General features: G+C 39.6%; 1 protein-coding gene across 3 annotated transcripts in view; it reads left to right on the top strand.

The window, feature by feature from the left end:
* BRWD1 (bromodomain and WD repeat domain containing 1) overlaps window positions 1-15,124 on the top strand; it is a 120,993-nt gene that overhangs the window by 89,632 nt on the left and 16,237 nt on the right. For all 3 annotated transcript variants that reach the window (XM_021070989.2, XM_021070988.2, XM_084992149.1), the window contains 4 exons: window positions 530-682; window positions 7,427-7,593; window positions 10,557-10,783; window positions 13,007-13,174. In XM_021070989.2, coding sequence (XP_020926648.2) covers window positions 530-682; window positions 7,427-7,593; window positions 10,557-10,783; window positions 13,007-13,174 — 715 coding nt within the window. The remainder of the gene's footprint in view (window positions 1-529; window positions 683-7,426; window positions 7,594-10,556; window positions 10,784-13,006; window positions 13,175-15,124) is intronic.

The following is a 15,124-nucleotide window of genomic DNA, read 5'->3' as shown; positions in this document are numbered from 1 at the left end:
TAGGCTCCTTGTTAGCTTTGTCTCTTACTGTTGAGTCAGCTGTGCAAAAGTTGTTTTACACAATTTTCTTGAATTTATAAACACCCTTGTAACTCAGATTAAAACTTAGTTAACTAATGTTACATAATAATTGAGGATTCTACATGGTTATCTATTGTCTATGTAGGCCCAGCTCCAGAAAAATTATGAACTGGATAAAAGTGTCTGACTTCACTTTCCAATAGGGAAATGGAAAATGACCCCCAAAAAAGTCAGATGAGAAAGCACAGATTTACTGTAGGAAGCTTAGAAATTATAGAAGAGTATAAAGAAAATAACCATTCCATATCCTACTACTAAGTATATAATTTTGGTATATATCTTGTTCATATATTTAGACCTTTTTAGAAAATCATTAATAATTAATAATTCTTAAGATCCTTTAACCTTTTTCTCTTCTGTCATTTTGAATATTTTAGAGATTTGATGACCTTACATTTCTAAAAATAAGAATTGAATCTTTGAACTAATTATTGTTTTTAAAACCCAGGATTACCGAGATATCATAGATACACCAATGGATTTTGGAACAGTAAGGGAAACTTTGGAAGCAGGAAATTATGACAGCCCTTTGGAATTCTGCAAAGACATCCGGTTGATATTTAGCAATGCAAAAGCATATACACCAAACAAAAGATCAAAGGTAATTTTAAAAGTATTGATTAAAAAAAAAAAGAGTGATTTGATCTGTGTAAGATAATTTTCTACCCGTTTGGTAGAGGTTGGAGCATTAGAAATCAGTGAGTAGAATAAGGCTACTATTGAGAATAGAGCTTTTGCTGCTGCCTTAGTATCTGCTATTGTGTCCTTGCAACAAAGTTTATCTTAAGTAAAGTTTTTTTTTTTTCTTTTTTCTTTATAGGGCCATACCCGCGGCATATGGAAGTTCCCAGACTAGGGGTTGAATGAGTTCTGCAGCTACAGGGGCCTGCACCACAGCCACAGCAACACCAGATCAGAGCTGCATCTGTGACCTACACCATAGCTCATAGCAATGCTGGATCCTTAACCCATTGAGTGAGACTAGGACTTTAATTAACCAGCATCCTCATGGATACTGGTCTGGTTCATTACCACTGAACCACAGTGGGAACTCCTAACTTTTCTAAAGTTTTAATCATCAGAAGAGAATTGGGGGGAGTGAGGACACCAGTGACACCTGAACAAATTTGTATTTGATATATAAGATGAGAAAAATCTATGTTTTCTCTCACATGGAAATCTTGAAAAGTGAATTAAGAAGAATTACAAGTAAGAAAGGAGAATCTGGTAGAGGCTGGAAGAATTACAAGTGAGAAAAGAGAATCTGAAGTGGGGGTGGAACTACTGATGGCATACTAACATTCTGGTTCTGAAGGAGAAGCACGTGAACCATATGATTACTTAAGAACACAACTAGAGAGGACATTCTTAAATTTTTGTTAAGATGTTATATGTTGGGTAATTTCAAAACTTCTTTAAACATAGCAACTACACAAAAGTGTATACGTACTCTCAGTGAATACTCACAAACGCTTGTAGCCAATGTGCTGGGTAATTTTTTTTTAAAAAGCAATAATTTGAGAGTAAGATTTTAAAGTAAACACTTCCTTGATACTATAGAAAGTGTTTATCATCACTGACTATCAACTGCTAATAACCATTTTGTCTTAATATCACTTTCCCCTCATTGCTTGTTATCAGACTTCTGCTGCATTATTCTTCTCCTAATCTGAGAACCCTTTGATTGTATTCAATATCCAGATTGTTCATTGGATCAGCTTAACATTCAAGTCTAATATTTTTCCAAGCTTGTGTTTTTGTCAGTATGCGCCATTTGTGAGACTTTATTTTCAGAGAGAAAATGAATTTAATTTCATGTCTTTTTCTCTTTTGTTTAAAATACATATTTGAGGCATTCCTGTTGTGGCTCAGCAGGTTAAGAACCCGACACAATGCGTGCCCCTGAGGGACGAGGGTTTGATCCCTGGCCTTGCTCAGTGGGTTAAGGATCCTGCATTGCTGCAAGCTGTAGTTGTGATGTAGGCTGACACCTACAGCTCCAAGTCAGCCCCTAGCCTGGGAACTTCCATATGCCACAGGTGCAGCTGTGAAAGAAAAAAATGTAAATTCAAAAATTATCTATGTATTTAAGAATACATCATATAACTCATTTATTTATTTATGTTTGTCTTTTTAGGGCCGCACCCACGGCATGTGGAGGTTTCCAGGCTGGGGGTTGAATCAGAGCTGCAGCTGCCACAGCCACAGCAACACCGGATCCGAGCCACGTCTTCGACGTACACCATAGCTCACGGCAACGCCGGATCCTTAACCCACTGCGAGAGGCCAGGGATCGAATCTGCATCTTCCTGCATGCTAGTCAGATTCATTAACTGCTGAGTTCACATTGGGAACTCCTAACTCATTTAAAATGTATCATTTAATGGATTTTGATGTATTACCAAATTTTCAAAACTGGTTAAAACATATGAAACATAAAATTTTCTGTTTAATCATTTTTAAGTATGTGATTCAGTGACATTAATTACATTCACAGTTTTGTTCAACCACCACTACTATTTCCAGAACTCTCTTGTCACCTCAAACATAAACTCCATGACCACTAAGCAAGCAGCTCCACAGCATCTCCGTTCATCAGCCTGTGGCCACCTCTGATGCACTTTATATCTCTATGAATTTGCCCGTTTTAGATATTTGATGCAAATTGAATTATAAAAAAAAACATGTTTATCTTTAGCATGTGTTGTTTCACTTAGCGCGTGTGTTAAAGGTTCATCCATGTTGCATGTATCGGAACTTTATTCCTTTGTGTGGCTGAACAGTATTCCATTGTTTGGGTGTATAACATTTTGCTCCAGCATCTCTTGGTGGACAGTTGAGTTGTTTTTACTTTTTGGCTGTTGTGATTAATGCTGCAGTGGAATACAAGTATCAGTAAGAGTTCTTTTTTTTTTTTTTTTTTTCTTTTCTTCATTTCTGATGAATCTAAGAAACATTTTTTTTTTTTTTTTTTTAATTATTTTCCCACTGTACAGCAAGGGGGTCAGGTCATCCTTAGATGTATACATTGCAGTTACAGTTTTTTCCCCCACCCTTTCTTCTGTTGCGACATGAGTATCTAGACATAGTTCTCAATGCTATTCAGCAGGATCTCCTTGTAAATCTATTCTAGGTTGTGTCTGATAAGCCCAAGCTCCCGATCCCTCCCACTCCCTCCCCCTCCCATCAGGCAGCCACAAGTCTCTTCTCCAAGTCCATGATTTTCTTTTCTGAGGAGATGTTCATTTGTGCTGGATATTAGATTCCAGTTATAAGTGAGTAAGAGTTCTTGTCCTCAACTTTCTTGAGGTATATATCCAGGAGTGGAGTTTGTGACTCATAGTGTAATTCTATATTTACTGCTTTTAGAAACCAGCTGACTTTTTCCATAATGGCTACACCATTTTATATTACCACTGTTGTGTTATTTGAGGATTCCAGTTTCTCCACATTCTTGCCAAAATTTGTTACTTTCTATGTTTTAAGAAATATTGTAGCCATCATATGAATGTGAGATATTATCTTACTGTGGTTTTGATTTGCATTTATGTTATTATTATTATTATTGGGGGGGGGTCTTTTTAGGGCTGTACCCATGGCATATGGACCCAGGCTATGGGTCGAATTGGAGCTGCAGCTGCTGGCCTGCACCACAGCCACAGCAACTTGGGATCTGAGCTGTGTCTGGGACCTATACCATGGCTGCCAGCAATGCTGGATCCCTAATCCACTGAGCGAGGCCAGGGATTGAACCTGCATCCTCATGGATACTAGTCAGGTTTGTTTCCTCTGAGCCACGTCAGGAACCTCCCCCCAGTTCATTTTTCTGCATGTGGAGATCCTGTTGTCCCAGCACCATCTGCAGAAGAGACTATTGTTTTTCCCTATTAAATGGCGCTGGCACCCTTTTTGAAGATCAGTTGGCCATAGATACATGGGTTTATTTCTGAACTTGGTTCTGTTCCATTGGTTTGTATGTAAGTGTGTCTGTGTATTTATCTGTCTCTGTGTTGGCACCATAATGTTTGGTTTACTGTGGCTTTGGTAGTGAGTTGAAATAAAGTGTGAGTCTTCCTGTTTTGTTCCTTTTCAGGATTGTTTTGTCACTTCAGGGGGTGCAATTCATCATGAATTTGAGTATTGATTTGTTCCACTTTTGTTTACAAAAAAAGTCTGTTGAATTTTTGATAGGGATTGCACTGAACGCATTGATTGCTCTAGGCACTATTGGCTTTGACACTGTTAAATCTTCCTGTCCCTTAACACTAGATGCCTTTCTGTTTGTTTAGGTCTAATTTCTCCCAGCAGTGTTTTGTAATTTTCATTGGAAAGTCTTATACCTCCTTGGTTAAATTTATTCCTATATATTTTATTTGTTATAGATGCTGTTGGTTTTATTTTATTTTTGTTTTTCTGGGCCACACTCATGGCATACGGAGGTTCCCAGGCTAGGGGTTGAATCAGAGCTGTAGCCGCCAGCCTACGCCACAGCGCAAGGCTACACCGGATCCTTAACCCATTGAGTGAGGCCAGGGATCGAACTTGCAACCTTATGGTTCCTAGTCGGATTCGTTTCCACTGCACCACTCTCTATAGATGCTATTTAAAATGCAGCTGCTCTTTTAATTTCCTTTTCTCCTTATTTATTGTTGGTGTGTAGAAACACAGCAGATTCTTGCGTGTTGATCTCATACCGTGTAATTTTGTTGAAGTAGTTTATTAGCACTAATAACTTTCATGTGGAATATTTGTTTCTATAGGTAGGATCATTTTATCTGGTTTTGTTTCTACCTTTCCAATTTGGGGTTTTTTGTTTTCTTTTTTCTTTTTTTTTTTTTTTTTTGCTTTTTAGGGCCATACCCATGGCATACGGGTGGGTGCTTTCCCAGGCAAGGGGGTCTAATCGGAGCTGTAACTGCCAGCCTACACCACAGCCACAGCAACTCCAGATCTGAGCCGCATCTGCAACCTACACCACAGCTCATGGCAACGCTGGATCCTTAACCCACTGAGTAAGGCAGGGGATCGAACCTGCAACCTCATGGTTCCTGGTCGGATTCATTTCCACTTCACCATGATGGGAACTCCTACCTTTCCAACTTGAATCATTTTTATTTCTTGTCTAATGGCTCTGGCTGGGATTTAAAGTACTGTGTTGAATCGCAGTGGGTGAAACCAGGCATCCTTGTATCATTTCTCATCTAAGGGGAAAGATTTTCAGTCTTTTACCACTGGGTATAATGATAACTGGATTTTTCATACTTGCCCTTTTTTAATGTCAAGGAACTGATCATTTTAGCATTGATTTTTGTTAAATGATGTTTATTTTTTAATTCAAATGTATTATGGAATTTCAGATAAAAGCTAATGAGAGAATAGATACATGAAAACAGTGATACTTTAGATTATCAGAGGTTTCAAACTTAATACAAGTGAGGGGACAATCACTCTTGTTAAAATTGGTGACCTATGCTGGAGTTCATGTTTGAAAGAAATGAATACGTTTAATATATACAGAAATTACTAGAAATAACTGTTGAAGATCATTTCAAAGATGAGAATTGCAGATTTCACATATGTAGTGTAAACATAGGTTTCCTCTGAATTTGAAAGTCGAGTGGTCCTTTTTAAATCTTTTGTAAGGCAAGATGGTCTAAGGTAAACCAGTTTAAGACACGTCTTGCTAATGGATGCACAGAAAAGATTAAGGTAAAGCACAGATGTTCACAGGCACAGCTCGGATCTGTGGTGACCTGGTGCTCAGTTGCTGTGTGTAGCTTTTGGGGAGGGAGCTTGGCGGAGCTACTCTGTTGGAGTGTACACTGCCTCTGCAAATGAATGCTGAATGCTCTTCTTACCTTTTTTCATTAAAATGAAAATCCTTTTTGGATTTCTTTGTTAGCAAAAACAGGTGCGAATGTAGGTCTTTGTAAAAGTGAAGTGGGCTTAAAGTTGTGTAAAGTGGGGGATACCTGTACATGCATATATATATATATATATATATATATATGTGTGTGTGTGTGTGTGTGTGTGTGTGTGTATGAATATGGGAAATTCATATATTTTACATACTTTTAAAAGGTTCTCCAGTGTTAGTCTCTCTACCCTTCTCCACCATGTACCAAGTGATTGATATTTAGCTTTTGACGAATATTAGGTTTTTTATACTTACTTTCAGGAACAACTGTGGATGAGTATAGAGTACTTGCTGAAAATACATAGTGGTGTTGTACTAAAAAGTTATTTATAGGAGCACTTAACCATCACATAGCTGTTCTTTTAAAGATTTGTTGTTATTTAATTATAAAAATCATAACACAATTTTTATCATGTAATAAAAGTTATAGAGGGAGTTCCCATCGTGGCTCAGCGGTTAACCAACCGATTAGCATCCATGAAGATGTGGGTTCAATCCCTGACCTTGATCAGTGGGTTAAGGATCCAGCTTTGCCATGTAGGTTGCAGATGTGGCTTAGATCCCACGTTGCTGTGGCTGTGGTGTAGGCCTGTGGCTACAGCTCCAATTGGACCTCTAGTCTGGGAACCTCCATATGCTGTGGGTGTAGCCCTAAAAAGACAGGAAAAAAAAAAAAAAGTTACAGGGCACGTCTGGATGCAAGCTCTCTTTTGTTCCTAACAGTAATTCTCATTTAGATCTAAGTGACATCAAAGGCAGTCAGATTTCAAGTAGAAACTGGTGAGAAGTGCTTTTGTTCCCTTGCCCCAAGGAAATACTGCTCTTTTGCTGCCTAAATAGTAATCTTAAAACCAGCCAACTTCCAGAAGTTCCTGTTGTGGCTCAGTGGGAATGAATCTGACTAGTATCCATGAAGATGTGGGTTTTGATCCCTGGCCTCCCTCAATGGGTTAAGGTACTGGTGTTGCTGGGAGCTGTGGTGTAGGTCGTAGCTGTGGCCATGGTGTGGGCCTGCAGCTGTAGCTCCGATTTAACCCCTAGCCTGGAAACTTCCATATGCCCTGGGTATGGCCTGCAAAAGCAAAAAAAAAAAACCAACCAACTTCAAGAGAAGGCATTTTGGGAGTTTGTACGTGTAGACGTGGGAAAAACTAATGGAGAACCACTGACCCACAGATAGAAACGCTAGATTTTAGAGGGTTGACTGATTTAAAACTTTGTCTTCAGCTGAGGGGTGTGTATGTATTTGATACTTTGTTGCAGTGATCTTGAAGGGAAAGGATGGGAAATAGATAAAATAAGGAACAGCTATTTTCTATAACAGTGATAAATAATAGATTACAAGTAGCCTCAATGATTACGATTTTATTTATAAAAATATTTTAAAAGCTATTTTATAGTTCTAGTTTTGCTTTCATATCCCTGCAGATTTATAGTATGACATTGAGATTGTCGGCCTTATTTGAAGAAAAAATGAAGAAAATATCCTCTGATTTTAAAGTTGGTCAAAAGTTCAGTGAAAAACTTCGAAGAAGCCAGAGGTTTAAAAGACGGCAAAATCGAAAATGTGTCAGTCGGGCTAACAGAAGTATCAGGTGAATAGTTATTACAGACTTTGTATGCAATTTTTCTAAAATTTCAGGCTGTGATACTTCTTTGATTTTATTATGCTAAAAATCCTTAATCATTTTAGAGTATATTTATATTCAGAAAAGAATAGTCATGTTTTCCATGGCTTGGAGGCATTCTCTGCATATAGAACTGTTCTGTTGATTTGTAATCATGTAAATTTGTAAACGTTTTATGAAAAGCATTGATTTGCAAAATTACTAAGGTAATTATCTTTTGCATAATGAAATTTTTTTAATACGGAGAATAAAATGATTGCTCTGTGTGGCTCTTGAGCACTGGAGAGTGTAAGGGAAAACATCGTTTAATGCAATTCACCCTTTCTTTATTGCTGGGGATTAGTTGTAAAGAAATACACCACAGCATGTATTCTCTTTATCAGTAATTTAATATTTGTATTCTTTCATTTTTGACTCTGTAGCTTACATTAACATCCGATTTATAGCTATTTTAAAGTGTTGAAATGTGAAACTCGCGCTGTTCAGTGTTTATAGTTTGTTTCCATGTACATGTTGAGGGTTCACTACATCCTTGATGGATTTTCTCATGGTTGTTGTTGGGGTGACACTGCATCTCAATTCAGAACAGTCTGCTTCAGGTTAATGCTGTTGAATTCCCGTAGGTGGAAGAGTGTTGTTTTAGCTTAGCTCCCTTCCCTTCCTTAAATTTGTCTTATTACTGCCCTGCAGGCTACATCTTTATGATTCGTGCAGTTGTCTTTTATATCAGTTAGGAAAAGAATAAGCAGATGGTTTATGCTGTTACTTGTATTTACCTACTATGTAATTACCTTTCCCAGTGGTCTTTATTTCTTTCTGTGCATTTGAGCTACCCCTGGTGTCCTCTCTTTTCAGTCTGAAGTCCTTTTAGTATTTCTCTTAAGCACCCTCTGTGGTGAGGTCTCTTAGTCTTTGTTCATCTGGGAAGCCTTAGTTTTACTTGTATTATTTAAGAGTAGTTTTGCCGGATACAGACTCTTCGTTGGCAGTGCTTTTCTTTTAGCACTTTGAATGTGCCGGCTTATTCCCTGCTGACCTCCACTGTTTCTGGTGAGAAGTCAGCTATTCATCTCACTGAGGTTCCCTCCCTTACTCATATGTAGTTTTCTCTTGCTGTTCGCAAGATTGTATTTTTGTCTTTATCTTGCAACTGACTACAGGTGTGGGTTTCTTTGAGTTTTTCATTCTTTGTGGATGTGTAATGTTTTCCATCAAATTGGGTAGTTTCAGCCATTATTTCTTCAAATAGTTTGTTCTGTGCCTTTCCTCTCCTTTGGAGCTCCTGTTACACATATGTTGGTATGTTTAATGAGCTCCTAAAGGTCTCTGAGGCTTTCTTCATTTTTTTTTTCATAAAAGGATTAAAAAAAGGAAAGTTTGCTTTTGAGATATTACCATCTTCTCTACTGTTACAAATCAAGTTTATTATAAATATAAGCATGTAATTATTTCTTTTTTAAAATTACCTTCTAGTTGCTGTTAATGCAAGTTAAATGTTTGACACAACAAGCTTGCATTTTCTTTTTTAAAATTTTTCTTTTTTTTAATAACGGGAGGAAACCAAGATGTCACATTTTCCAGTTATTTATTCCCCATGTTTGTAACTGTCAGATTGGATTTCACACATGGAGACTGGAGGACTATTTGTCTTTAGTTTAGTTTTGTTTTGGTCTTTTTTTTTTTCAGGGCTGCACCTGCGGCATATGGAGGTTCCCAGGCTAAGGGTCTAATTGGAGCTATAGCCGGCAGCCTAGGCCAGAGCCATAGCAACGCCAGATCCAAGCCTTGTCTGCAACCTACACCACAGCTCACAGTAATGCTGGATCCTTAACCCACTGAGCAAGGCCAGGGATTGAACCCACAGCCTCAGGGTTCCCAGTCAGATTCATTTCCACTGTGCCACGACGGGAACTCCCTGTTTGTCTTTAAAAATGGTCTAATTACATTTGGAAGCTTGAATTTTCTTGATTATGATAAATAACTAAAAGAATTGTGGTTATCTTACCTAATTTAAGTATAATTAATTGTGGTTATTCTTAAGCTCAGATGCCTTAGATGCTCCTAAAAGTTCCTGTATCTTTTTTTGTTTGCTTGTTTCTTTTGTTTTTTTAGGGCTTGTACTTGGGGCATATGGAAGTTCCCAGGCTAGGGGTCAAATTGGAGCTGTGGCCACCGGCCTACACCACAGCCACAGCAAAACCAGATCCAAGCTGTGTCTGTGACCTACACTGCAGCTCATGGCACCACCGGATCCTTAACCCACTGAGCGATGCCAGGGATTGAACCCACGTCCTCATGGATACTGGTCAGGTTCGTTACTGCTGAGCCACAATAGGAACGCCCCTCCTTTGTCTTTTTGTTTTAAGGGAAAATGGAATTATCTTTAAAAACAGGAATATTACCCAGATCTGTAATTTAAACCCAAAGATTATCTGGTGTTAAACTTCTACTCTTTTCACTATAATCTGTGGCTCAGGGGCCAGACGTGGTGTGAACTGGCACTTAGATGTAAGCAGATTGGTCTGAGGAAGAAGCTAGATTGTTCTGGTCTCTTTTTTGCCTCTCTGTTCTTTTCAGGTTTTGTTGCTTTCTCCTTCTAATTGTATACTGTCTTCAGGAACATAAAAATAGTAGCCTAGAGGGAAGATTGTATCGTATTGAGACTCCGATTCTAATATGAATGAGTGCATGCCTGTCTTAGGTGATTGTTGGCGCCCCTTAACATTTAATCCACAGAACCTAAGGTATTCAGTATGACTTTTGCTGACTCTGTTACTTGGACCATGTGTTCATTGCTCAGGTTCGGAACAAAATGATGTCACATTTAGAGTTAGAGAACAGCCATGCTCGAATAAGGTCTTTTAGTAAATGGTAGTGAGGCATTCTCTGTTTTATAAAATAATTGTTTTATTTTTCCTGTCTTTGGCCAGAAATACCAAGCAGAGGCGGTTAGACTCTCAGGCAAAAGGACTCCCTGAGTTAGCAGACTCTCCTACCCCGTCTGCCTCAAGGAGGGCGGCTTATTCTGCAGGTGGCAAGACAGGTGCTAGTGTCTCTTCAGGTGTTACTTCTGGTGACTCTTCAGATTCAGCAGCTTCATCAGAAAGAATGAGAAGAAAGAAACCTGTCACTCTAAAAAATGGTTCTACAGTATCTGGTGAGAAATGGCATACTATAGATTCATCTGTGGAGCACGCAAGTGTGTAACATTGCTAGTTATTATGAGCTTAGAGGAAAGAATAAGACATAGCCTTGACATTCAAGGGATTTACAATTTAACAGGAAAGACCTAAGTAATAAATGTGGAGTAATTAGATTATGTTTGATAAATGTTGTTCTTTATAAATGGTGTGGCACATTTATTTTAAGTAAATTTGTTCCTTCAGGAGTTCCAGTTGCGGCCCAGTGGAAACGATACCAACTAGGAACCATGAGGTTGAGGGTTCTATCTCTGGCCTCGCTCAGTGGGTTAAGGATCCAGCATTACTGTGAGCTGTGGTGTAGGTTGCAGACGTGGCTCGGATCTGGTGTTGCTGTGGCTGTGGCATAGGTTGGCATCTCTAGCTCCAATTTGGACTCTAGCCTGGGAACCTCCATATGCCGCAGGTGTGGCCCCCTCCCAAAAAAAAAAATTGTTCCTTCAGGTTTTAAATAATGTAACAAAAATATCACTTTATATGTAAAATTTGACATTTAAAATTTACCTTACATTAAAAAAAGGATTTGGTAATCAGTGAGTTTAAAGCTGATGACCTTGTAAATTCTAAACTGTCTATTTTATTACCATTTGGTGGTATAATTGCAGCGGACGCTGACCCTTTGTTACTAGCATTGTGTGGATGAGGCCGTGGTGTGTGTGTACTTCCGTATAGCTCCGAGTGATTTTGGTGACTTGCGATAGTGTAATGAGTGTTGTGAATTCGAATGATAGGGTCAAACAGGTAGAATGCAGCCACATTTTAGAGACTGGCAAGCCTTGTAGGAGAGTTTGCATTACTTAATAGGGCCCCTTGTGAGGGAATCACATAATGAATTGTGTTTTAGGAAGATGAATCAGTTTGGCTGTGGTATGCAGGGAAGGAGAAGAGTGGACCCAGTGATAGGAGGTGGAAGACAGTAAGAGCAGTCAGGGCGGGCAAATGCAGAGAAGGTGCAGAGGAAGAAACACAGTTTGGTGGCTGGTGCCCCTCTAACACGGCCGCTTTCTTGTTTGACACAGAGTTGGGTTGTGTTACAGAGCAGAATTTTGTCTTTTAACAATATGTTCCCACTTATTTTGGTGACATTTTGATTCTTTGTCAGGCGTGGAGAACTGAATCTGGATGAAGGAAGAGGAAGTTATTTTGGTTTTGCTTTTGGGGGCCGCACCTGTAGCATATGATAGCTCCCAGACTACGGGTCGAATCAGAGCTGCAGCTGCTGGCTTACACCACCGCAACGAGGGATCTGAGCTGTGTCTGCGACCTACACAGTAACGCCAGATTCTTAATCCACTGAGCGAGGCCAGGGTCTGAGCCTGCATCCTCACGGACACTCTGGCGGAGCCATTAACGGGAACCCCCAGGAACAGGAAATTTGGTTTCCTGCCGTGTGTTCCCACTTGGGCATGCACTCATTAAGTAGAATAGTCGGGGGTATTCCTCACATCTTTTCTACTGTGTGTGTGTGTGTGTGTGTGTGTGTGTCATGTTGAGGTGCTCTTTCTTGAGCTTGAGAGCATGTCTTGTACAGCTAGGCTGTTAGGAAGGGCTACTGGGAAGAAGCCTCAGGGTCTTCTGAAATACTGGACATGAAACGACTGCCTTTTCTATATGGAATATCTAGCTCTTAACAGAGGTAAGTAAATAGTATTTTTAATGAAAGTTGTTTATAAAATACATAAACTGTATTTTCTGAATCCAAACCAGTATTAAAAATAAGAGAACAGTCTTGATTTCAAATGCTGATGGTGTACCTTTTATCTTATTTTTGTCTTTTTAGGGCTGTACCCATGGCATATGGAAGATCCCAGGCTAGAGATCAAATTGGAGCTGCAGCTGCTGTCCTACACCACAGCCACAGCAACACCAGATCCAAGCCGCATCTGCGACCTTACACCACAGCTCACGGCAATGCTGGGTCCTTAACCCACTGAGTGAGGCCAGGGATCAAACCTTCGTCCTCCTTATGGATACTAGTTGGGTTCATTTCCACCCAGCAACTACAGGAACTCCTGATTATGTACCTTTTAATACCAAAATGTTACCAGCTACTCTTTGAAATAGTTTTTTAAAATGTATTCTCCTAAGTATTTTCAGAATCGGTGGTTATAAAGTAACTGCTTATACGTGTAAGGATAGGGGGTGTATGTAATAAACTGCTGATGCTTTGTTTTCCTTAGACAGTGAAATGGAAGATTCCTCAGGTACCTCTTCGTCGTCTTCAGCTTCACACAGTTCAGAGGAAAGCAGAGAGAGTTCAGGAGCTCGTGAATCCTCCTTACGTAGCGGGGTAACCAGGAGCAGTCATCTCAGGGTGACCAGAACCAGAGCTGCGCAAAGAAAAACTGGTGAGAAGAGTCTCTGTGGCATTTCGGAGGAATGTGTATCAAGAGGACCCAAAAGCTAAATAATTGTTTTTTGTTTTTTGTTTTTTTTCTTTTTTGCTGTTGTTGTCTTTTTAGGGCCCCACCTGGGGCATATGTAAGTTCCCAGACTAGGGGTCAAATCGGAGCTGTATGTAGCTGCCAGCCTACACCACAGCCACAGAAGCACGGGATCTGAGCTACATCTGTGATCTACACCGCAGCTCACTACAACGCTCAATCATTAATCCACTCAGCAAGGCCAACGATCGAACCCATGTCCTCATACTAGTTGGGTTCGTTACCGCTGAGCCACCGTAGGGACTCCCTGGATGGCTTATTGAGTTAGTGCATCTGCATATGATTACATGTCCTTTAGCCTTTTTGGGTTTTTTTGTGTTTTTTTTTTCGGTGTATTTGACATATAATAGTATATTACACAGTGATTTGACATTTGTGTACATTACAAAATGATTGCCACAGTAGGTTAGTTACTGTGCATCACTCTGCATAATTACAGTTTTTTTTCTTGTGATGAAGACTTAGCAACTTTCACATATGCAGACAGTATTATTAATTGTACTTGCCATGCTATACATTATAGCTCCGTGACTTATTTATTTTATAACTGAAAGTTTGTAACATTTTGACTCCATTCACCCATTTCACTCGCTGCCTATCTGTCTTCCCCTCTGGCAACCACCAGTCTTTCCTCTGTATCTGTGAGCTTGTTTATTATTTTTTTTGAGATTCCGCATATAAGTAAGGTCACACAGGATTGTCGTTCTCTTACTTACTTCACTTGGCATAATGCCCTCAGAGTCCATCTATGTTGCCACAGATGTCAAGATTCCATTCTTTTTTATAGCTGAATAATGTTCTGTCTCACACACACCCCACCCCACCCGACCCCACGTCTTCTTTATCCATTCATCCGTCAGTGAACGCTTAGGCCGTTTCCATTTCTTGGCTATTGTGAATAATGCTGAAGTGAACAGCATCTTTTCAAATTCATGTTTTTGTTTTCCTTGGGTAAATAGCCAGAAATAGAACTGTTAGGTCATATGATACTTTTTATTTTTATTTTGGCTGCACTGTGGCCTATGGAAGCTCCCAGGCCGGAGATCAAACCCCACCCACATGGTGCTTTGGATTTTTTGAGGACCCTCCGTACTGTTTTCCACGACGGCCGTACCAGTTTACGTTCCCATCAGCAGTGCGCAAGGGGTTCCTTTTCCTTCACGTCCTCGCCAGCACTCCTTATTTCTTACCTTTCTGCTAATGGGTATTCTTACAGCTGTGAGGAGATATCTCATTGTGGTTTTGATTTGCATTCCCTGATGATCAGTGATGTTGAGTATCTTGCCACGTGTCTGATGGCCATCTGTATGTATGTCTTCTTTGGGAAAATGCCTGTTCACATCCTCTGCCCATTTTTTAATTGGATTGTTTGTCTTTTTGATGTTGAGTTGTTTGAGTCCTCTCTACATTCTGGGTAATAATCCCTGATCAGATATATAATTTGCAAATACTCTCCCATTCAGTAGATTGCCATTTCATTTTTGATCGTTTCTTTTGCCATGTAGAAGCTTTTTAGTTTGATGGGGTCCCACTTACTTATTTTTGCTCTTGTCGCTCTTGCTTTTGGAGGCAGATCTAAAAATTCATTGCGAAGACCAATGTCAAGGATCTTTCTGCCTTTATTTTCTTCTGATTTTATGGCTTCAGGTCTTATATATTTAATCCACTCTGAATTAAATTTTTTTGTATGGTGTAAGATAACAGTGTAGTTTCTTTTTTGTATGCCTGCCTAGTTTCCCAACACCTTTTTTTTTTCTTTTTTTTTGGGGGGGGGGTCTTTTTGCCTTTTCTAGGGCTGATCCCGTGGCATATGGAGGTTCCCAGGCTAGGGGTCACATCGGAGCTGTAGCCACT

This window comes from Sus scrofa, chromosome 13 (genome assembly GCF_054392235.1).
Source record: "Sus scrofa isolate SSC_HxYL_T2T_F1_AM1 chromosome 13, Sscrofa_HxYL_maternal_Yorkshire_Landrace_v2.0, whole genome shotgun sequence".
NCBI classification, from domain to species: domain Eukaryota; kingdom Metazoa; phylum Chordata; class Mammalia; order Artiodactyla; family Suidae; genus Sus; species Sus scrofa.
The sequence above is the reverse complement of the archived record's forward strand: the minus strand, read 5'-3'. Positions and strand labels throughout refer to the sequence as shown.